This window comes from Nicotiana attenuata, chromosome 10 (genome assembly GCF_001879085.1).
Source record: "Nicotiana attenuata strain UT chromosome 10, NIATTr2, whole genome shotgun sequence".
Lineage (NCBI taxonomy): Eukaryota > Viridiplantae > Streptophyta > Magnoliopsida > Solanales > Solanaceae > Nicotiana > Nicotiana attenuata.
In genome coordinates, this window is record NC_031998.1 from 15369820 (window position 1) to 15394733 (window position 24914).

General features: G+C 39.4%; 2 protein-coding genes across 2 annotated transcripts; one reads left to right on the plus strand and one right to left on the minus strand.

Moving 5' to 3' along the window:
- On the minus strand, positions 1215 to 3229 carry LOC109233603 (protein WEAK CHLOROPLAST MOVEMENT UNDER BLUE LIGHT 1-like). The gene is made up of 3 exons (XM_019399485.1): positions 3144 to 3229; positions 2287 to 3056; positions 1215 to 2213 (listed from the first exon to the last, which is right to left on the minus strand). Exons 2-3 carry the CDS (start codon positions 3037 to 3039, stop codon positions 1215 to 1217), a joined length of 1752 nt encoding a protein of 583 aa, XP_019255030.1. The 5' UTR covers positions 3040 to 3056; positions 3144 to 3229.
- On the plus strand, positions 5537 to 10219 carry LOC109233056 (aquaporin SIP1-1-like). Its single transcript, XM_019398805.1, has 3 exons — positions 5537 to 6032; positions 7170 to 7442; positions 9802 to 10219. Exons 1-3 carry the CDS (start codon positions 5739 to 5741, stop codon positions 9964 to 9966), a joined length of 732 nt encoding a protein of 243 aa, XP_019254350.1. The 5' UTR covers positions 5537 to 5738; the 3' UTR covers positions 9967 to 10219.

The window sequence follows — 24914 nt, forward strand, 5'->3', positions numbered from 1 at the left end:
CACGACTCAGATTCTTAAAATTGGGACGTTTCATGCTTAAAAAGGTGTTACCAATCTACAAAGGCTGCTAATTCAGGAAAGCTGAGTCCAACATGGAAGGACCTACAGAGTTCGTGACATTGCAGGAAAGGAGCATACGAGTTGGAGACAATGGATGGCAAGCTATTACCCTCACATTGGAATGTTGTCCATCTAAAAAGATACTACTTTTGAGAAAAGTATCCACGGTCAGGTATCTCTATGTTAAAATTCATTTTTTAATCATTAACAATTTTACTAACGATTTTAGATGCTAGGCAAAAACCCTAACTCGTGCCAAATGATGAGTCACGACCTGTACGGCAAAAGGGAATAGTCTTAAATTCCCAGCCCAGGGTTACAAGTAATCTGATGGAAAAATACACGGGTTAGGCAGTCTTCATCTCTAATCGAACCTCCGAGTCCCGCAAATTTTTCTGTTTCAGGAAAAGGACCAAGTTAAGAGGAAAAACAAATGCTTGAGGCTTTATATTTCACAGCTCAAACACTTGGGGACTGTACAATAAACACAGAACGGATACGTACGGAAAATAGATGCATAAATCAAGAGACAAGTGTAGAGCAGAGGTTATGGAATCCAAGCATAAGCATACATCATAGTATTCTTTACCATGGGAACAATGGAGTCACCTCTCAAACCCTTCCTAAAGATGGGGTCGGGACTATGTACTAAAACGGGTTATAAAGAAAAACCTCATATCTATTGTTCTTCTTTTATATAAATCTGTTACAAGGAAAACAGTTGCGAGAAAGTTATAGATGTACTTTAATACATGTCAACGTTTGTTCAAGTTCATAAATAAAAACTTGTCGAAGTTGTAGCATACAAAACATGTGTATTCCTATTTCTTTCATCGTATTATAACACCATTATGAAGTTGAGACGTCTTCTTCATTAAGTGTCGATATATATATAAAAGGGCCCTCTTTTATAAGCCTCATGTTGATATTCCATGAGAAGAATCATAAAGCATTTTCAAAGAATTAAAATGCTAAGTTATTCTATAAGTCCTAAATAAGTAAATAGGCAAGAATAAAACATAAAGAAATACTATTTCTTAACATAAAAGACTGAGGAAAAACTTAAATCACCAAAATATTTGTCTTACAAGTGCCCCATTATGGTAACTGGGGACTTCACCAAAAGATCCCTTCAAAATTGCCAAGGGATAACATTAACAATCATTAAAAGTTGTAACATCACTTTCTGAAGCAATAACAGGTGCGGTTATAACTTCTGACGAAGCAGCAATAGGAGCGATTTCAGCTGAGCTTGAAGAGATAACATCAACGAGGGAAGTAACAGTCACAGGAACTTCAATTTCCATAGACTGTGTCATAGAAGTTTCAACTTCGGAAGCTGGAGTTATAACTTCAAGTACCTCAGTAACTGCTTCGGAGTTCAAACACTCTTCTGTTCCAGGAGCTTCAAGTGCTGGAGAGGGGGTGTCAATAGTTCCAAGTGCCGGAGAAGGAGTATCAGCAGGTTGTTGACCTTTTTCGATAGTGTCTATGACTTTGGCCAACTCAGATTGCAAGTCAAAGTTTTCCTGTGTAGCCTCCATTAAAGCATCACGTCGAGAATTTAGAAAAGCCCAACTCACGTCTATGTTGAAATTTTCTTCAAGAGCATTATATTCCTTCTCCAAAGCCTTGTATTCCTTTTCCCACATAGCAAGGTCATTTTTCATTATTTGGTGCTCGGCTAAATGAGAATCCAGGGAAGCTTCAAGAGAGGCATGAGAACTTTCCAAGGCACGGATTCTATCAGAAGAAATTCTTAAATCATTCTGAGCATGACTTAAGTTTTGAGCTAACTCCTTTGCATATTCTTCTTTCTTCTCCATGAGTGCTTTAAGCTCTTTAATCTCATCATTGGCTCTAGATAAAGAACGTTCTAGAAGCTCTTTATCCTCTTTAAGCTGACCCCAAGAAGCATTCGCAATTCCCAATTCAGAAGTTAAGCCATGATTTTGTTGCTCCAAGTGAGCCTTGCTCTCCCGCAACTCTTCTACAGTCACTTGGGTACTCTCAAATTGTTTTTTCCAGTTTGCTGCCTCAAATAATGCATCCTCAGCTATTTTCCTAGCCTCAGATAGAGCCCTTGTAGACTCTCGTTCCTTTTTCTCCAATGTAGAAACTCGCCCCATCAATTCAGTCCCAATAAGATTAGCCTACGGTCATAAAGCATAGAAGTGAGAACTTAGAAAGAAAAAGAAGGAAAGCATTCAAGGTTAAGAAAATTACCTTCAAAGTTGAATGAACTATGTCATTCATCAAAGTGTAACAACTATGGCTTTGCATCTTATTCTTTTCAATTTCTCCAATAAGAGGTTGGAGCCAAGTATTAGCTCTCCCAGATTTTCTTAAGAGGCTTTGATTAGCAGGGATTTCGAGTGTGACACTCCTCATAGTCATGCTTCTATTGCTGGAACTTACTTCTATATGTGGGACAGATGAAGATGGAACAGTGGAAGGGGGAGTAGTAGAAAAGTTAAACACCACAGGAGTCGTAGGAGTGGGAACAGGAACGGAAGAAGTAGACATAGGAATGGAAGTAGAAGCAATTAAAACTGGTGAAAGAACAGAAGTAGTCAATGCTGGCAAAGAAACACTTACGGTTGGCAAAGGAATGGAAGAAATAGGTGCGAATGAAGAAAGATGAACTTCATCGAAAACAGGTCCGAGCTCGCCACTCTCAAAACCACTATCAAAGAGATGCTGAGTTGATTCATTTGTGTTTCTTGGCACGGTGTCTTCATCTGAAGGAATCAAAACAGGCTCGGTGGTCGAAGTTTGAGCAGGAGTATCTTCAATTTCATCATCATTAATAACTCGTCTCCTAATTCGTGGCCTAGCTATTGACGAGGTACCTCCCTCTTCCTCATTCTTAGAACCTTCTCCTATAGCTTTCCTTTTTTGAAGCAAGGTTCGAGTCTTGTCCAAGTCAAGTGCAGCATTACCAGACATGCGAAGGGCTGTGACAACATCAGCTGTCATTCCTCTGTTACCAAATCCTGATTAAAAGAAGAATACACAATCAACATTAAGAAAAAAGTACTTAATGTGCAAAAAGAAAAATGTATAAAGAAAAAAGGCGATACCGTGTGTTTTAACTTTCCAGCCATGTAAAGCGGAAATTGATTTCCAAGTTCTTTGCTCCTTAGGAGCAACCTTCAAAATTGAATCTACCCAACCACGAAAGTTGGGAACAGGTTCCACATCTCCCATGGTTGCTACAAAAAACCAAAAAGAGACAAATTTAGAAAAAGAATCGAAATTCTCAACAGAAAAAGAGGTACGGTCAAATAAAAAAAAACTTACGTGCAAAATTCCACTTCTCAGGGAAGGGAATATTTGTTTCACCAAGTAAATCCACCGTACGCACAACAACGTAACGGGCATACCATCCACGATCATTGTCATCTTCTGTACTTACCAAAACCTTCTTACTTCTCGCAGTTAAGGTAAAGACTCCATGACGTATCAAATTAGGGTGGTATAAATGGATAAGGTGAGAAAAGGTGAAATTAACAGTGGCTTTGGTAGAAAGATATCTCAAACAAGCCACTGCTCTGCATACTAAAGGACCAACTTGGGCCAGACAAATATTAAAGAAACGGCAAAAATCGAGGATGATTGGGTCAATTGGGGGATTAAAACCCACAGTAAAAGGGTAAGTATAGACAAAAGAGTATCCAATCCCAAAAGAAGAAATTCTTTGGTTTATGGAAGGAATTGACATTCAAAGACTATTTTTCCAGTTACAATCTCCTCTGATGGTAGGGATTGTAAGTTCGGTCACTAATGTAGGATATGTGTCAGTTTTGTCTAAACCAGCAACTTGCTTTTGGAGGGATTGTCTATCACTTACAAAAGATAAATCACTTGGTACGATTTCATAGAAGAAGGAGTTTTCAGAATAGAACTCCTAGAAGAAGAACCAGAAGAGCCGCCTCGAGTAGATTCTAACCCTGTATGGAGTCTGCCTCCTCTGTCTCTTCTATGTCTAACAGGGGCATTGGGGAATTTGTCTAAAATAGGAACTTTTCTAGGGTTAGGATTTGGAGACGCCATTGTTGAGCAGAGATGAATCGAAGGGAAGCAAAAATAAGGAAGAAAAACGTTTGCTAAAGATTTATGGAGAAGAAGACAAAGAAAGAAAAGGGGCAAGTTTATATATAAACTCAACCGTCAGTAATTAAAAAGTGTAATGATGGAAAGCCTATAATAAAGGCAACTATCACTTCGTGAATAGTGGAGTTACAAAAGCCTTAGAAAAAGGCTGCAAAATCGAGAACTAATGAGAAGACGACACGTATATGGTGCATTAAATAGAAGAGACAATTGAAGAGGCAATACTGTCATCGCATTGATTATGGCAAAAATTCCCTTTTTAATGAAGATCCACTTCCCAAATATTTAATTGATAAATAAATGGAAAGTGGGGGGACTATCTGTATTGGGAAAAAGTTGAATTTATATTGAAGATGACGTGGCGTGACACGTGGACTGGACAAATAGTCAAAGTATAACAATTAAGAAAAAGGTACGGGAGATGACAGGTACGAGAAGAGGAAGTGAAACAGGCACGAGAAGCAGTTTAGATACGAGTCTCGTATCAATTCGAGTCATTTAAAGCCAGTGGATCAAAAGGCATTGAAAACATGGATCTGAAGACAAAAAGGAGTCCAAATTCAGTATTAAATACCTGATACGTTAGAAAATTGGTATTTAATAGGAATGATTGTGTAACGACTCATTTAATATCATTTATTATCCATAATTGTCTCATTAAAGCTTAGGTTTCATTCCTTTATCTAGAATCAACTATAAAAGGAGGAAGTTGTATTGGGAAAAGATCATTGTCGACGTCATACTGAAATAAAAACTTGCTCGCTGCTTTATTATTATTCTCAGAAAGCCTATTATTCTTTTCTGGTCTCTTGATTATCAGTAACCCGATTTTTCATCTCAAATTCTAGTTTTAACCGAAATTATATTTTTGGTTAAACATTTACTAGTTAAAAATAAAAATATAAATAAGTCCCACCATGATGATAAGATTGTTCATGCCTTCAAGTCAAGGAACATAATGAACATTATCAGATAAAATAAAATTGATAGAATATTTAAAACACTAAAAGCAGCCAATACCATGCTAATGTCCTAATCCTCACCAAACGCTCATCAATATTAGTTTACATAGTCACGGATTCGTTCTCTACATTCAAAATTAAACATCTGAACCTCATAAATTAAAAAAGAATTCCTCTTGTTTTAATTATGATACTTCTAAATCAATTTTTAATCAGAGTAAAATAGTCATATTAGTGAATGCCGAACATCAAATCTAAATAAAAGAAATAAAAATAAAAAAGATTCCACGTACCATATGGTTAATAAAAGAAAAAAATACTTTTAGTCCGTAGTTTAATGAAACCAGCGAAACTCTAGCGGACAAATCATTATCGAATTGAAGAAGATAAACCCAAAATAGAATATGAGTAATTATTAAATAAACAACCTTAACAAACCAAATTTCCTACCAAATATACTTCTAATGAATCCCTTAATTTATATTTATATATTTATATACGTCCTTATCCCCTATTAGGTTGATCATCATCTCAGTATTCAGTAGCCAAATATAAATTATCGACAAATTTCTACAGTCGATTGATTGATTGAAAATCAAAATGGGTGCTGTAAAAGCAGCAGTGGCTGATTTTGTGTTAACATCGATGTGGGTATTTTGTTCATCAACACTTGGGATTTTCACTTACCTAATTGCTTCTGCTTTTGGAATTGCTCAAGGAATCACTACTCTGTTTATTACTACTGTTCTTCTCTTTGTTCTGTTTTTTGTGTTTGGGATTATTGGTGATGCTTTGGGTGGTGCCGCTTTTAATCCTGCTGGTACGGCCGCCTTTTATGCTGCCGGTGTTGGAACCGACTCTCTCTTCTCTGTTGCCGCTCGATTTCCTGCTCAGGTTTTTTTTTTTCTTTCTTTTTGTTACGTATTTGAATTTTGAATAATAATGAAAGTAGAGTTTTAATTTCCTCAATAATTAATCAATCCCTAAGCCCAGTCGGGGAGCCAGGAATTTACATAAGGGGATTCAGGAAAATAAAACATTTACTAGAATGTCATAGTTGGAATTCGATATCGTTACATAAAACAACCTTTGTACCCTCTTTACCACTAGGCTAGAATTTTGCCTGATGGCAATGGGATTCAAAAGCTTGTATATAATTTTAAAAAATTATTTTTCCAAGGGGATACAATTGAACCCTTTCCCCTCTTACTCGCTCCGCCCCTGCCTAAGCCTCAGTTTGAACTCGTTGGGGTTGGCTATATGAAGCCTTAAAAAGATGTACTTACCTCTTTATAATGAATATGCATTATGTTTTTTTATAAGTAATTGGCAATATGAACTGCTTCATTCTGGTTGTAGCCGTATCTTATAAGAATGAAAAGTTTCTTTTAGTAGGAGAATATTCTCAATCAAGCATTCCAGTGAAACAATACTTTTACAATGGGCTCTGCCCGAGAACGGGTATACTTGACTTTCTACAGAGAAAGAAATATCTGCAAAGAAGAAGCTCGTTCTAAACCTCATATCGGATAGACTAAGCTAGGTGTAGCCCGCTATCTATATGGTTTTGCTAAACTTTGTCAGCCTGGGTGCCTAAATTACGGCAGACAGCTATTGTACTAGTGGATGATGGAAAGAGATCTGTTTATTTAGAAAGTTCATCATGTCGTAATTGTCTAAAGTTGGCCGTTAACCTACCTCTTCCCTCCTTTTTATTTATGCATGAGACCTCTGATGCTAAACTCACATTAGCGGTGTTTGATTTTCCTTTAAGAACATAAATTATTATTTTTAGAGTTCAATAAGATAGAGCACCTAAAGTTGCTTAATTTCATGGTACATTTAACTCTGTTTCATTAAAAAGTTGAAGAATTCTGTGAAATAACTCTTAAAACTTTCAGTTCAAGAATGCATCTGCTTCAAATTGACACCACAGAAAAATTAGAAAGGAGAAAAAATTTACCTGTAAGAATGACCATCCGAATCTTGATATTTGGAAAATATTTCTTAACTGTCTGGGTACTGTTACAGGCAGCTGGCGCAGTTGCTGGTGCATTGGCGATATTGGAGGTTATTCCTACGCAGTACAAGCACATGCTAGGTGGACCTTCATTGAAAGTTGACTTGCATAACGGAGCCATTGCTGAGGGGATCTTGACTTTCATAATGACCTTTCTGGTCTTTCTTATTGTACTGAGGGGTCCTAGAAATGCATTTCTAAAGAATTGGTTACTTGCAATGTCAACTGTTACCATGGTAGTTACAGGTTCAAAATACACCGGACCGTCTATGAATCCCGCCAATGTAAGTACTAGCTCTTGTTTTCCATTCTTAAATCTTGGAGCTTATTGTCTGTGTATGGAGGTTGAGAATAAATGTATGAAGGTTGAGACTAAAGGTAAAGGGTTATGATAGGTAGCCGAGCGTTGTCCTGTCTGTGTATTGTCGTATCCCTTGACTTATGCTTGTTGTTGCTTTCATTTCGGCTTTCTGATTACGGTACCTACGGTTAGTTTTGTCTTTTTGCTTCGGTTTTCCGATTGATATGCTTGTTGTTGTCCTTCTTTTACCTTTCCTGAGCCGAGGGTCTACCGAAAACAACCTCTCTGCCTTCTTGAAGGTAGGGATAAGGTCTGCATACACTCTACCCTCCCCAGACTCCACTAGTGGGATTACACTGGGTTGTTGTTGTTGTAAATCTTGGAGCTTATTCTATTATTTAACCTTTGAATTTCTCTGCTGCTCTAGACTGACGAAGCACCATTTGTTTGTCCCTAATGTATACACAGAATGTATAACTTTTTGGTAACTTCTCTTGTGCATTTGTGTTCGACTGTCTTTATTCATGAAGCCTACTTGTTATCACGCTTCTTCTCGATTGGAAAGTTACATCTTCTCTTGACATTAGTGAGCCAGAATTAGTTCCTGTGGTTTGAGGTAAAATTGGTGGCATGCTTGTAATAGAAGGCGGGAGAAGTTCAATCTAATTCTTTTAAACCAAGAGATGCCTAAGACTAAAAGTTGTTAATTTATCGCTATTGTTTCAATACCTGTAAGCTAACTTCTCTTGGAAACAAGACCCTTTCAACTCTCAAATTACTGCCTTGGAACCAGAATAGATCTTCAGTCCCATCTTAAATCTCATCCTTTGCCTGCCTCGAAAGTTTCCTTGGCTTGGACCTATTTCATTTGTCTGGAAGAGGACCAAGTAGAGTTGAGTCATTTCTTGGTGATTTTTCTATGTTGAACCTATGTTTTTATTTGCTTGTTATCTGAAATACACATAATTATAGCATCTATATTTGGCGATCTTTGGTTATTGTAACATTGGGAATGTGAGTTACGGTAAAAATTGGATGATTTTATGGATATGTGCTCCATTTGGTTTATTAATGGTTTGCTGGTTGGAGCGTGATGCCAGATTCTTCTGAAATTGATTTGCATAGACTGTTAATAAAAGGAGCTTTCTATGGTCATCAAGGTGTATCTCTTGCTATTTGGTTGAATAACTTTCTATATGAGCAGAAACTTTGGCTTTTAGATGCAATCTTTTAATTTCTCTATAAACTCTTTTCATTTTACTCATTATTTCATATCTTTACATTGCAAAGATGACTTCTTTGGTCATAGTCCCAAAAAAACAAAATATTAGGAACATATGCGTTTCAATCTGAACTGTTTTAATTTATAGAACATTAACTATTTGAACCCTGTGTATGCATGTATTTGCCTAACTGTCATGGAATAAGATAATGATGTAAAATGGATTTAGACAGACATTATGTACCATTTGTCCTCTAATCTAAACTGCGATATGGGTCGATCTAAGCAATCATATTTCTTTGCTGTACTGGGCTGCGATTTACTGTTGCCTTCTTTAGGTATCTTTGTCATGCAAATCGTACATCTCTATTTGCATTGATTCTACTGGCTAACGACTAGTTGCAGTCATCTCTGCTGTTGCAAATCTCAAATGTTACTTTCTTTTTTGTGGGATGGGAATGAGTTCTATCCAAGAATCTAGTAAAGATGACCAACCAAGCTAACCACATGACCCTGCATTTTCTGTAATAACCATTAGTTTCCTAGTTGGGTGTCTTATGCCTTATTTTGAGCTTAAATAGTTCTCCTTGCATATAAGTATTACCTTTTGCATGTTAACTTGTGGCTTGACGACTAGTTGTAGGGCACTGAACTAGGAGAGATTAGCTTTTGCAGGGAATGAAGTTTTTCTTTTCTTCAATATCAATGTCACATGCAAGTAATCATCAAATTATCCTTTTCTGTACTATTTTTGGGTAGTCCAAAGTAATAGCAACTGGTGGCTGTTAGATGAGATATTGTTAGCTCAATTCTTTGATAAACTGAACGCTATCCATATTTGTACACTAAATTTAGTTTCACAGACGCTCCCTGTATATCAGTTTTTGAAATTTTCTTTTGTAATTACAAATATCTAAATTTTAGAGAGGAACTCAAAGTGTGTCAAATCTTTTGGAATGTTCAGAAATGGAGACTCTTTCATGTCAAGTCCAAGGGTAGTAAATGTTCTATTGAACACATGCTGCTATACATATAGACACTGTTGTAGCAATTTATGCACTTGTCCTTTTTTGCCTGCATATTTTATTAATGAGTTGGTAACTGAGCTGATTGTTTGCAGGCATTTGGTTGGGCGTACATAAACAATTGGCACAACACATGGGAGCAATTTTACGTCTACTGGATCTGTCCCTTCGTAGGAGCAATAATGGCTGCATGGACTTTTCGTGCTCTGTTTCCGCCTCCAGTAAAGCAGAAGAAGCCTCAGAAGGCAAAGAAAAATTGAGAAAGAACACCTTCGTGCTGCTTCAATTACTTCACTGAACTAGGTAGCAATGTGGTTGAAGTATGCCCTTAAAGCTGAAAGCCATTTTTAACTTCTAAGGTGGAATCATAATGGATTCCTTTTGGATTTGTTGGAATTGTTAATAAACCCCACTTTTCACATTGATCCAAATTCAAGCAACTATTAGTGCAAAAACTGAGTTGTCCAAAAGCTGGATGCCCCTGAATATTTTCTTATGCTTTTTTAGATGCTTCCTTCCTGCTGTTTGAATGGTGTGCTTGTGAATTAAATTGGATAATTCTTTCGATAGTGCTTACATATTTTATCAAATCTAACAAGGATCGTATCTGGACTTTGCCCTTGGACTAAGTTATTGAGGACCCTTTGGCCGTAGATTTTGTCCAACCCGTCAAAACTATCAAAAACCCAGACCTAATTTTGATCGCAAACCACCCAGACAGTACACCGCCATTGCTGAACCTATCGACCGGCTGTACGAAAGGTTGAAGGATGTTGGTTATGTCACCCCTATTCCCGCTGTGGCAATGGAGAATTCATCTCAATGGGTCAACCCGAATAAAACCTGTGCATATCATTCCGGTACGAAAGGGCACACTATTGACGAGTGCCAGACATTGAAAGATAAGATCCAAACATTGATTGATAATAAGGTCATACAGGCGAAGGAAGCTGCACCCAACGTCCGCAACAATCCTCTTCCAGATCATAGGGGCGAAGGGATCAATGTGATAGAAACTGACGAGGAGTGGGATCCCGAGGGATCAATTGGACTTATCAAAGAGGGTGACGATCCTAAGAAGCCCACAGTCACGCTCAATCCTATTGTGGTGCAGGTACAGCCGCCAGTTGAGGTTGAGGTAACCACATCGGTTCCATTTGAGGTAGAAGTAACACCACCTGCAGCCACACCTGTTCCATTTGAGGTAGAAGTGGCCATACCTTTCACAGTGACTGTAGCAATCACACCTCCTTTCAAGTCCAATGCCATACCTTGGGATTACGTTGCCGAAGCTAGGCGAAAGGGAAAAGCAAAGATGGAAGAATCTGGTGCCGCATAAGGGATGACCAGAACTGGAAGGATCTATACACCCAAAAATTTGGGAGGATCAAGCAAGGAGGCTGCTACCAAACAACCTGTCGTTGAAACTGGACCACACGATCTTTGGAGGAAAGTACAGGCGAGAGAATACTCTATCGCCGATCATTTAAACAAGACTCCCGCCCAGATATCCATCCTATCGCTATTGCAAAATTCTGAAACGCATAGGAGTGCTCTGATAAAGGTGTTGAATGAAGCTTATGTGCCCAACAATATCACTAGTGGAGAGATAGCCAACATGGTAGGGCAAGTACTGGAGAGTCACAAGATCACCTTCCACGAGGATGAACTACCACCTGAAGGATTAAGTCAGAACAGGGCATTGCATATCACAGTACAGTTCGAGGACAAATTCATCGCCAGGGTCTTAATAGATGGGGGTTCAAGCCTCAACATTTGTCCATTGACTACTCTGAAAAGGTTGGGCAAAGATTTCCATGAGATACGAGCAGGGACCATGAACGTTAAAGCATTTGATGGGTCTCAAAGGGCCACGATTGGGGAGATTAACCTCTGTCTTGGGACCAACTTGGTTCGATGTTGAGTTCCAAGTACTAGACATATCAGATACATACAATCTTCCATTGGGACGACCTTGGATACATGTCGCTGGGGCTGTGGCTTCCACACTACACTAAGCCGTGAAATTCGAATGGAACCATCAGGAGGTAATCATTCACGGGGATGGAAGTAACCCCATTTACACCAGTCAAACTATCCCAATTATCGAGAATAGAAGAAGGCTAGGTGGAGAAACTTATCATCACATTGAACATGTCAACACAATTGAGAAGGAAAAGTGGTGGAGTAACAAAATAGAAAGCATATTGGCAAGGTCCGGGTATGAACCTGGCAAAGGGCTTGGGAAGAAACTCCAGGGCATTACCAAATCGATACAGTTGAAACGTCACGGCACAAATTTCGGGCTGGGATATCTATACACATGGCAAGAATATAAAGATTGGTCGCCACCATAGCGTGGTCCTTATTACCCTCTTGAGCAACCAATGCCACACCTGAGTCAGACTTTTCACCAAGCCGACACAATATGGGGATCTGCAAAAGAAGAAGCTTTGGCTGGGTTGAGAAATTTGTTCCTAGAAGATGAGAATATGGATTGCAATACGATAGTTGAGGAGGAGGAGGAAGAAGAAGGCCTCACCATCCAGACCGTAGAGAAGGGAGTTGTTCTCAAGAATTGGACTGCCACACCATCCCGGACCCGTCGAGTTCCTGGGTAGCTTGGCCATTAGCCTGACTTGTTTTAATAGCCATGCTAGGCATTTAAGATATTTTCAGTAATTTTGTTTTAAAGACGCATTTTGTTTTGAAATAATTGCTCGAGCCATCGAGCCGTACCTGTTTTGGATATTTTCAAATTTAATTAATGCATTGCTATTTATCATTCATTATTATCTTTCACATTTTTCTTCTACAGCGTTATTATTACTTTTCCTGATGAACCGATGACTGTGACATGTAATGAGACAACGCAATATAAGGATAGTGACTTAGAAGAAGAGGATGAAATACCTGAGGAAGTTGTCAGAGAAGTTGAGAACTTTGAGAACAAACCTAAGTCCAATCTGGACGAAACCGAAGCAATCAATTCGGGAGATTCCGAAACCGTCAAAGAGACTCGCATAAGCATTCACTTATCACCGTCAGAGAAGAATACACTCGTTTCCTAAAAGAGTATGAGGATATTTTTGCATGGTCATATGATGACATGACCGGTCTGAGCACATCCATAGTGGCTCATAAGTTGCCTACCAATCCAATGTGTCCGCCAGTGAAGCAGAAACTCAAAAAGTTAAACCAGACATGAGCTTAAAGATCAAGGAAGAAGTCACTAAGCAGATCAAAGCCAAAGTCCTCAGGGTAGTTGAATACCCAACCTGGTTAGCCAACATTGTACTAGTTCCGAAGAAAGATGGGAAAGTCAGGGTGTGTGTTGACTATCGGGATTTAAACAGAGCAAGTCCCAAGGACTATTTTCCACTGCAAAATATACACATCCTGATCGACAATTGCACCAAGCATGAACTCCAGTCCTTTGTAGATTGCTTCGCGGGATATCATCAGATCTGGATGGACGAAGAAGACGCAGAGAAAACAGCCTTCATTACACCATGTGGAGTGTACTGCTACAAAATGATGCCATTCGGTCTAAAGAATGCTGGGGCTACATACATGAGATCCATGACGACCATCTTCCATGACATGATACACAAGGAATTAGAGGTGTATGTTGACGACGTCATCATCAAATCCAAGAGGGTCGCATATAACATAGCAGACTTGAGAAAGTTCTTTGACAGGCTAAGGAGGTACAATCTAAAACTAAACCCCGCAAAATGTGCATTCGGGGTTCCGCAGGAAAGCTGTTGGGATTCATTGTCAGCCGTCGAGGAATCGAGTTGGACCCATCCAAAGTTAAGGCTATCCAAGAGTTACCACCACCAAAGAGCAAAAAGGACATGATGAGCTTCCCAGGACGCCTCAACTACATCAGTCGCTTCATAGCACAGTCCACAGTAATATGTGAACCCATCTTCAAAATGTTAAGGAAAGATGCTGAAACCAGCTGGACCCAGGATTTTCAGAAGGCTTTTGACAAAATCAAGGAATACCTGTCCACACCACCAGTCCTAGTCCCGCCAGAACCTGGGAGACCTTTGCTACTCTATCTGTCTGTATTAGATGGAGCTTTCGGATGTGTTTTGGGACAACATGACGAGACAGGAAGAAAGGAGCAAGCCATATATTACTTGAGTAAGAAGTTTACACCTTACGAAGCACTTTCTTTGCTAGAATGCATTTGCTGTGCTTTGACATGGACAGCTCAGAATTGAGGCATTACTTCTGTGCCTATACCATATACCTCATATCCAGGATGGACAATCTGAAGTACATCTTTCAGAAGCCCATGCCAACCGGGAAGTTAGCCAAGTGGCAGATATTATTAAGTGAGTTCGATATCATCTATGTAACTCAGAAGGCAGTCAAATGACAAGCATTGGCGAACCATCTTGCTGAAAATCTTGTGGGAGGAGAATACGAACCACTAAAAACATATTTTCCTGATGAAGAAGTATCATTCATAGGAGAGGACATTGTTGAAGCCCTACGACGGATGGAGAATGTTCTTCGATGGGGCTGTAAACTTCAAAGGAGTGGGCATTGGAGCAGTTTTGGTATCAGAGACAAGTTAACATTATCCGGTGTCCGCAAAGCTTAGGTTTTCGTGCACCAACAATATGGCAGAATATGAGGCTTGCATCATGGGGCTCAATTTGGCCATCGATATGAATATACAAGAGTTGCTGGTAATTGGAGATTCGGATCTTCTGGTACATCAGGTTCAAGGAGAATGGGCTACGAAAAACACCAAGATACTACTATACTTATATCATGTGCAAGAATTGATGAAGAGGTTCACAAAGATAGAATTCAAACATGTGCCCAGAATTCAAAATGAATTTGCAGACGCGCTGGCTACTTTGTCATCCATGATACAACATCCGGACAAGAATTTCATCGATCCCATTCCGGTGAAAATCCATAACCAGCCGGCTTACTATGCTCATGTTGAAGAAGAAACGGATGGAAAACCTTGGTTCCACGACATCAAAGAATATTTGGCGAAAGGAGAATACCTAGAATAGGCAAACCATACTCAGAAATGCACTCTGCGGAGCCTATCCAATCACTTCTTCCAAAGCGGAGGGACCCTGTATAGAAGAACTCCTGATCTAGGACTGTTAAGGTGTGTTGATGCAAAAGAGGCATCTAGATTGCTTGAGGAGATACATGCCGGAACTTGCGGACCACATATGAACGTTTTTGTTCCAGCCAAAAAGATACTCCGAGCAGGATATTTTGGATGACCATGGAAACTGATTGCATCCGGTATGTCCAGAAATGCCACCAATGCCAGATACATGCAGACATGATAAAGGTACCACCAAATGAGCTCAATGCAACAAGTGCACCTTGGCCTTTTGTTGCCTGGGGAATGGATGTCATCGGTCCGATCGAGCCCACCACTTCTAACGGGCACCGGTTTATTTTAGTGGCTATCGACTATTTCACAAAATGGGTAGAGGCTGCATCTTACAAAGCTGTAACCAAGAAAGTCATCGCAGATTTTGTCAAGGATCGTATTGTTTGTCGATTCGGGGTTCCCGAGTCCATCATCACTACCGCCAATCTCAATAGTGATCTGATGAAATCCATGTGTGAAACCTTCAAAATCAAGCACAAAAACTCTACAACATATAGGCCTCAGATGAACGGAGCTGTGGATGCTTCCAACAAGAACATCAAGAAGATACTGAGGAAGATGGTAGAAAATCACAAACAATGGCATGAGAAGTTACCCTTTGCCCTATTGGGTTACCGCACCACAGTCCGCACATCAACTGGGGCAACGCCCTATTTACTAGTTTATGGTACCGAAGCTGTCATTCCAGCCGAGGTAGAAATTCCTTCTTTAAGTATCATACAAGAAGCTGAACTCAGTGATGCAGAGTGGATAAGGAGCCGCTATGAACAACTAGCCCTAATAGATGGAAAAGGAATGAATGCAGTATGTCACGGTCAGATTTATCAGAATAGAATGTCCAGGGCTTTCAACAAAAGGGTCAGACCAAGACAATTCGCGTCAGGGCAGCTGGTGCTGAAGCGGATCGTCCCGCATCAGGATGAAGCCAAAGGGAAATTTTCACCCAACTGGCAAGGTCCTTACATGGTTCACCGAGTGCTAACAGGAGGAGCACTCATACTTGTAGAGATGGACGGAGAAGTTTTGCCAAAACCTATTAATTCAGACGCAGTTAAGAGATACTATGTTTAGATTGTTTACATTTCTTCATCGATGTAACTGAACTACGCTTGACCTGATTCCCGTTTAAGAGGGGATACGCAGGCAGCCCTGTGGGTTCGGTCACATCTTAATAAAATCTTCATTTCCCCCAGAACCAGAAACTGGGGCAGAATTTTGAGGAGGACCCTCAAAATTCTGGAGTAAGTCCAGCTGACGTCACCATATGTAAGACAGTTAGAAATCGGTTAAGTAACTGGGGCAGAATTTTGAGAAGGATTCTCAAAATTCCGGAGCAGATCCAACGAGCTTCGTTACATGCAGAACGGCCGAAGGATCACTTACTGAACTGGGGCAGAATTTTGAGGAGGACACTCAAAATTCTAACGCAAAGAAAGCCACAATGTCTCTAAAGAGTCGCAATCATTAGTTCATCTAATTTACTTGACATTATATGCTACTACGTTTTCTAAAATAATTCTATTTCATCAAATAAGTGCATATTTTTCGAAAACTCTATTTCTATGGTAGCCAGGTGTTACCCAGGGCAACTCAAATAGGATTTCCAGAGCAAAGCAAAGCAAAGCAAGCAGACAAAGGCACGAACCAACCTCCCCATAAAACTTACGATCTCTCTTTGAATGCAGGGACAAAGAATAACCACAAGTACGTACGCCTTAAAACCATTAACTTCATAACAATCGGGCCGCCAAGCGCAAATATATCTCCAGCTAAGAAATATTCTGCTCCTATTTGCTATTTGTCTACTGCATGAGGCACTGCATTGCCTCCTCTTCACATGAGACTAACCGCTGTCTCAATTCTTGCATGAGGCTAAGCCCTGCCTCCATATTTGCATAAGGCTAAGCATTGCCTTCTCTTTGCACGAGACTAAGCCCTGTCTCAAATCTTGCATGAGGCTAAGACCTGCCTCCATATTTGCATAAGGATAAGCATTGCCTTCCCTTTGCATGAGACTAAGCGCCGTCTCAAATCTTGCATGAGGCTAAGCCCTGCCTCCATATTTGCATAAGGCTAAGCACCGCCTTCTCTTTGCATGAGACTAAGCCCTGTCTCAAATCTTGCATGAGGCTAAGCCCTGCCTCCATATTTGCATAAGGCTAAGCACCGCCTTCTCTTTGCATGAGACTAAGCCCTGTCTCAAATCTTGCATGAGGCTAAGCCCTGCCTCCATATTTGCATAAGGCTAAGCATTGCCTTCCCTTTGCATGAGACTAAGCGCTGTCTCAAATCTTGCATGAGGCTAAGCCCTCCCTCCCTATTTGCATAAGGTTAAGCATTGCCTTCTCTTTGCATGAGACTAAGCCTTGTCTCACATCTCGCATGAGGCTAAGCCCTGCCTCCTTATTTGCATAAGGCTAAGCACTGCCTTCTCGTGAGACTAAGCTTTGTCTCCCTCTGCATGAGTGTTGCTCTATTCTAAACTTTGCATTATCTTTTTTTCTCGGGGCTAAGCTCTGCCCCCAAACTCTGCACAAGACTAAGCTTTGTCTTGTTATTACCTTTGGTACCATGTCTCTGCACTTCATGGGCTGATGTATAGCCGACCTGTCAAAAGGCGTCATAGTCCGAAGGCATCATCCTCATAGCCTGAAGACATCATGTCATGGCCTGAGAATCTCTCAATACTGCACATCATTATCCAAAGGTGTCATGGTTCAGAGGCACCATCTTCATGGCCCGAGAACATCATTTCACGGCCTGCGAATCCCTTATCTCATGATTCATGGCCCAGGACGTCATGGTCTAAGGACGTCATCTTCACTGTCCAAAGACAACCTTCATGGTCCAAAGGGAATATGCATCATGTTTAATTTATCGCAGTAATCTATGTACTTACATGCATTGTGTTTAAGTTTTGCAGGAAACCCCGGAGGTAACCGTTCTTCAAACAGGAGCAACCTTCGCTCCGGTTTTCGCTCACACCATTTGCACCTTGCCATCATTTCAAATATAACCGATTCCCATCAATTGCTTGCCTTCATTCCATGACTGTTCAGATACCTGCCCTGTGATACGTCCGTTACAATTCAGATTCGCCTTCATAATTCCGCACAAACCCATCTAATACCACCCTTCACAAAAGAACCTTTTCCGAAACATACTACCATTCCTATAATAATTCCATCGGTTTCATTCACCGGTGGGTCCAGAACTACACATGGCCTGATTCCTGTAAAACTGGGAATATGTAAGCAGCTCAGAGATCAGGGTGCGGCCGATATTTTTCAAAACACCCCATTCGGTCAAAATCGGTCATCATTTCTTTACCCGACAACTCTTTCATCCTTCCCGGGTAAAGAGGGGCAGCTGTTGATATCCAAGTTTTCCCTCATATATTTTTAAATGCCTATATACTTGTGCATGAACATCAACCAGTATTTTTCCATAATTTTCTGTAATTTGTAACAAAGCATTTTAAGTAATTTATTCCAGCATTTTATTATCTAAATAACTACTAATTGTATCACAAATAATTCATAATGATTTATTACTTGATTTTTATCATTTATATTTATATTAAGCTTTAATCATTTTATGCATAAATATATTTATGTCTTTAGGCTATAATTGCAATAACTTTACAATAATAGCCCTTATATGAATAATTACATTATTTACACGAAAAATGACCTTTTATATTTTTATAATATTAATTAATTATTTTAAATCATTTCCATGCATAAATAACATTTTTTTATTCATTTATTAGCTTTTTTTATAAATTATTTTATCAAATTAATTGGGTATTTAACAATTAGCCTCTTTTAATTTGATCTCTTTTCGGACCTAGCCCAAATTACCACCCCAGCCCAATTAAATTAACCCATAACCGGTCTAATCCCGCACCGTCCTAAAACTGATCCTGGCCGTTGATCTCAGAAGATCAACGGTCCAGGATCCACCTTCCATTTTTATTACACCAACCCCCCAAACCCTACCTCATTTCTAAAAATCCACCGCCCCTGAATCCCTTCCTCCTCTCTTCTCTCTCAACCTTCCCCTAACCCTAGCCCGCTGTCACCTGAACCCCTTCAATCCATGGGGTTTCTCTTCGATCTTGGGCCTTATCTGGCCTCCTATCTCTGCTGGTTATACGATTTCTACGCTGCTTGATGTAAATCTCAAGAGACTCGAACCAAATCTGGTTCAAAGTCTCTCCTTTCTCGATTATTCCGTCTATGTTCACTCCGATACCTGTGAGTACGAGTATCTTCGTATTTTTGGGGTTTCAAACCTCTGGTTCAAACCAGATTTGATTCGCTTCTGTCTATTTTTTATGAACCTAGCTAATTTTTGGTTGAATCCGTTTAGATCTCTTTAGATCTAAAACGATTTTGTGCTTGTTTGGTATTTCTCCCCTTAAGATTTACTGTTCTTACTATTATTATTGACCGATTTCGTTTAACCCCTAAAGCTAGGGTTTTGATTTCTGATGGATTTCTGCAAATGTTTTCATCACTGACTTTCTTATTTACTTTTCGACTGATTTTTACTTGATTTAATCAAGCTCCATGTATATGTCTTTGTATTTCTTAGGGTTTTGATTATTTGACTGTTTATCCTACTGTCTTTTTCCCCTTTACCTTTAATTCTGTCAATTAAGTGTTAGTTGATTTTATTACCCAAATTAGGGTTTGAATTTAGTACCCGCATTTCCTTATTAAGATTTTACCATGTTTATGTGATTAATTATCCGTGCTACTAGCCCGATTTTGTGTTCTGACTTTTAATTGATCTCTGGACTTACTACTTACCTTATTTAGACCTCAATCTTGACTGTTGATTTATTCCGTGTTAATTTAAGTGATACTTCCGTGATTCTGCCTATTAGTTGATTCATGTTAGCCCTAATTGACTGATTAACTGATCTCCTTTCCTTATTTGTGTACCATTGATTCTCCTACCTTATTTGGTTTTACTCTACTATATGCTATAAAATCCTTCATTGTTCTAATTTTCAAAGGACACTCAGACTCAAACACATACACGCTGAGACACACATGCTCACACACGCTTACAGACTTACACTCACCTTTACGCACTCTTACAATTTCCTCACTTTACAACTCAATAGCTCTCTGCTTTTCCTCAAAGGATTTGAGTTCTCTCTGTGTGCAACTACTCTGATTTCTACATTGTTTAGCCGGCTGGAAGCCAAGGCTGAACTCTTTGGATCCAAAATACCATTACATTCCTGTTTACTTTCTTCCTAACCGGTATGTGTTAACCCCTGTTATTCTATTCTGTTCTATGTGCTTATTTGGTTAGCTTATTTCAAGCCTCAGCATGTTTCTGTGTGATCTATGATTCATGTTTCCTTTTTTCTCAATTGGCATGTTTCAGTTCTTGTTATCTGTCTTATAGTTTATTTCAACCTCGACATGTTTTCTGTTACTACTTTCTCAATCGGCATGCTTTAGTCTTTGTTCTTATATTCAACCCTATGTACTTATTAGTTTAAAATTTCAGCATGATTCTGTTTGTTATTTTACTATGTGATTCCACTTAGTGACAATATTGAACTAAGCTATAATATGAAACCCTACCCAATTCAGTTGTATGCTTCCTGTTCTGATCATTTGTTAGATACTGCAAGCAAGGTGTGGCTAATCCTGTATGTTAGCTTTTGTGATCACTTTAAGTACTAGTATGAGTATCTAGTCTGAACCAATGTCAACTTAGTTGAATTATATGTTGAACATGAGTTTGTTTGTGCAGTTCTGTTACTATCCTATATGTACTAGTTTCTGAATCCGTCCCCTTACCCTTATCCTTTTGAAAATTAGTTGTCTTCTAAACCTGTTCCCCTACCCTCTAATACTGAATTTCACACGTCTACTCTTAGTTACCTAAGTTCTTACCACCCCCGGTGTGAGCACTGCCTAGGGTCCTTGAGACTCCTTGGAACTCTAACACATTGGGGCTGGTTTTCCAATCTCTTCTGAATTCTATGTTGAAAGTGTGGTTCTAGTGTGAGCATTGTCTGGGGTCCTTGAGGCTCTTTGGGAACTTTGACACACTGGAAGCCTGGTTTAAGGTGTTGCGGATCCATGCTATTGTTTCAGAGCTGTTGTGTTTGAAGGCCTGGCTACCAGTTTTATATTGGGCCTGCTAAGGCTCCCTATAGTGTAATGGATGCTATTATAATTTATTCATTCTGGGCTGTAATAATCTTTGTAATAAACAGATTTGGGGCTTACTAGTAAAGGGGGTTTTTCTTATATCTATAAACTCGGGTAGAAATCCTGCCTATAGGTTCCTTGGTTTAATTATGTGAATGTTATTACTTGTTTAGAGATCATGCCTATAGGATTATTCTGTTTGCGACTCTATATTTCCACATTCTTGGCCTACTAGAAATAATGCCTCTAGGTCTTCCGTAAATTTTGCCATTAGCAATCATGCATATGGGATTTACACATGTTTCAATTAAATGTGCACTAGTGACTATGTGATGCAAATCAAGAAGCTATATTAGCTTTTTGTTATTTAGCTCGCCAAAAACAAGTTCTTATATGCCCACGAATAGGTGTGTGGACGTGTCTTCAAGTTCAAAAGGCCCAAGATTGATTTCAAGAAGCCAAGACCCTTTCCTTCTTAAAATAGGATTTAGTTTATTCCTTTTAGAATTTCTTTTCCTTATAGAATAGGGATTTTACTTTCCTTGTCTAGTTATTTTATTTCCTTATTAGAATAGGAATGTAGTCATCAAAGAAGAGACTCTAGGCCTATATAAAGGGTTCTCTTGCCTTGTAGAATGCAATTCACGTTTTTGAGCTTTACCCTAATTTGCAATAGAGTGTTTTTCTCTATTTTGTCTTCTTTATCCTTGTTTTTGGTTCCAAGCAAGGTGGTGATAGTCTTTAACTTGTTTTTGATTGCGTGTGGTGTTTCTTTATCACGTTAATTGATTCCAAGTGGTGACTTTAGGAATCTTATAGTTCTTGATCATTCAAGAACACGTTCTTGATCTAAATTCATTTTTTTGTTATCATAGGATCATAACTTCCCTTGAACTGGTACATCATCAATATTTACTTGTCTTGAACAAGTAAATAGTCTTTCTTATAGTTCAGATCGTCACCTTTCATCTCGTTTTTGAATCATCAGATTCTGAGTCTTAAAGGTTGAGATACGTTGTTTCTTGAAACCGGTGCAAAAACCACATTTTCGTTTCAAGATCTTGATCCTGGTCGGTTGGTTCTTTGTTAACTCGAAGAATCACATCAATTTGGTATTAGAGCAGCAGGTGGTGAACCTAATATGCAAGCAAGAAAAGGTCGTTGGGTTCAAGAAGGTGAAGGAAGAGCAGCCGATCGTAACATGGAGATGGAAGAGATGAGAAGGACAATAGAACAGCTACAGAGGCAACTCCAACACTACGAAAGGCAAGAACAGCGTAGAAGGACCAAGAAAGAAGTGAAGGGGACTATGATATTAACCCCTTTCATGTGGCTGATGGAGATGACTCTAGTGAAAATTCGGATCCTGCTAGGAGACAACGAGACGATGACTCTGATCCCCCAAGGAGAAGGAGGAACCATACTCGGGAGAAAAGGGATGATGTGAAGGTTGATGTTCCTGATTTTGATGGAAAAGCACAAGGGGATGCGTTTATGGAGTGGTTATTGACCGTAGAACGAATCTTTGAGTTCAATGATTATTCTGAGGAAAAAAGGTTAAGATCGTTGCCATCAAGTTTAAGGGATATGCTTCACTTTGGTGGGACAATTTGAAGCGAGAAAGAGAAAGTGAAGGTCGTGGTAAGATTCGAACTTGGGAGATGATGAAGAGAGAACTTCGAAGATGTTTTCTTCCTAATACGTACAAACAAGAGAATTATCTTAAACTTCATAACTTTCGCCAAGGAGACCAGACCGTGGAAGACTATACTCGAGAGTTTGAATACCTCATGATTAAGTGTGATACCCGAGAACCTGAGGAACAGACTATAGCAAGATATATTGGTGGCTTAAGGCGTGCCATCGCCGATGTTATTCGCCTACAACCTTATTGGACATTCAATGATGTATGAAAGCTTGCCATCAACATCGAACAACAACAAAAGGAGCCAAAGAAATTATACTCCAAGAAGAATTATCCCAACCAGGGGAGTACTAGTAGCGGTAGTGGTGGAAATCCCAAAGCTAATTATAGACGTAATTCTTCTAATTCATCTTCAAAGGGTGATGAGAAAAAACCTCAGGGGGATATGACTAGGAGAAGATGTTTTAAGTGCCAAGGTTTTGGGCATGTGCAAGCCGATTGTCCCAACCAAAAGGCTGTTATGTTGGTTGACGAAGAAGATGATTCCAATCATGAAGAAAACCAACCAATTGAGGAAGTTAATGAGGAAGATGAGGATGCCTATGTAGAACCCGATGAAGGTGACATGCTTGTTATTAAGAGGATTTTACATGCTGAACATGAAGATGAAGAATCATCGTAACGAGAGGCCCTTTTCCACACGAGGTGTACATCACATGGCAAGGTATGTTCAGTGATTATCGATGGTGGAAGTTGCACTAATGCTATTTCGGAAGAGATGGTGACTAAATTGGGTTTGGAGACTGAGGTAAACCCCAAACCTTACAAAGTCGGGTGGCTGCAATATGGTGGAGGTATGAAAGTCACTAAAAGATGCTTGGTCTCTTTTTCTATTGGTAAGATCTATAAAGACCAAATTTGGTGTGATGTGGTAAAGATGGATGCTTGTCATTTACTACTTGGAAGACCATGGCAATATGATAAGCGTGCTTTTCATGATGGATACCGTAACACCTATTCATTCATAATTGATGGATGTATGATCGTTTTGATGCCATTGCACCCTAAAGAACTTTCAAAGAAGGCAAAGACCGTGTCTGATACGCTAATGAATAGATCATAAATTATTGGGCACATCAATAAAGGAGAGCCATTGTATATAGCACTAGCCATGGAAGACACACAAGATAAGGAGCATGAGTTAGATACACGAGCCAAGAAGTTACTTGCTAAGTTTGATGATGTGATCTCTGAAGATTTTCCATTAGAACTTCCACCCATGCGCAATATTCAACATCAAACTGACCTTATACCAGGAGCATCGTTGCCAAACAAAGCCGCTTATAGGATGAATCCTACACAAAAAGCTGAACTCCAAAGGCAAGTCGAAGAATTATCGGAGAGGGGTTTAATAAGGGAGGGCCTTAGTCCCTGTGTCGTACCTGCTTTGCTTGTTCCTAAGAAAAATGGCACTTGGAGGATGTGTGTTGGCAGTCGAGCAATCAACAAGATCACTATCAAATATCGCTTCCCAATCCCAAGATTAGATGATCTATTTGACCAATTACATGGTTCTAAGATCTTCTCGAAGATTGATTGTGGGTACCACCAGATTCGTAAGAGAGAAGGTGATGAATGGAAGACTGCCTTCAAGACTAGCCAAGGCTTGTATGAATGGTTGGTAATGCCTTTTGGTTTGTCAAATGCTCCTAGCACATTCATGAGGCTTATGACTTATATGTTTAGACCATTTATTGGGAAGTTTGTTGTTGTCTACTTTGACGATATCCTAATCTATATCAAAGAGGAAGCTGAACATGGAATGCATTTGGAGAAGGTTTTTGAAACCTTAATGAGAGAGAAGCTATATGCACAACGCAAGAAGTGCATCTTTTATACTAATAGTGTTTGCTTTCTTGGTTACATAGTAACTAGTGCTGGTATTTAAGCTGACCCAAGCAAGATCGAGGCAATCATAAGTTGGCCAATTTCTAGGTCAATTTCGGATATAAGGATCTTTCATTGAATGGTGTCCTTCTATCGACGATTTATCAAAACTTTCAGCACTTTGGTTGCCCCTATAACTGAGTGTTTGAAAGGAGGCATGTTCAAGTGGAATGAAGAAGCTCAAAAGAGTTTTGAATTGATAAAAAAGAAGATGACACAAGCTCCTATCCTTCAGTTACCTAACTTTGATGTTTTATTTGAAGT

Excerpts from the sequence above, each read along its gene's own strand:
- LOC109233056 (XM_019398805.1), top strand. The coding sequence starts at position 5,739 with ATGGGTGCTGTAAAAGCAGCAGTGGCTGATTTTGTGTTAACATCGATG. Across the intron at positions 6,033-7,169 it reads CCGCTCGATTTCCTGCTCAG|GCAGCTGGCGCAGTTGCTGG; the intron begins GTTTTTTTTTTT and ends GTACTGTTACAG. Across the intron at positions 7,443-9,801 it reads CGTCTATGAATCCCGCCAAT|GCATTTGGTTGGGCGTACAT; the intron begins GTAAGTACTAGC and ends GATTGTTTGCAG.
- LOC109233603 (XM_019399485.1), bottom strand. The coding sequence starts at position 3,039 with ATGACAGCTGATGTTGTCACAGCCCTTCGCATGTCTGGTAATGCTGCA. Across the intron at positions 2,214-2,286 it reads TAGTTCATTCAACTTTGAAG|GCTAATCTTATTGGGACTGA; the intron begins GTAATTTTCTTA and ends TTATGACCGTAG.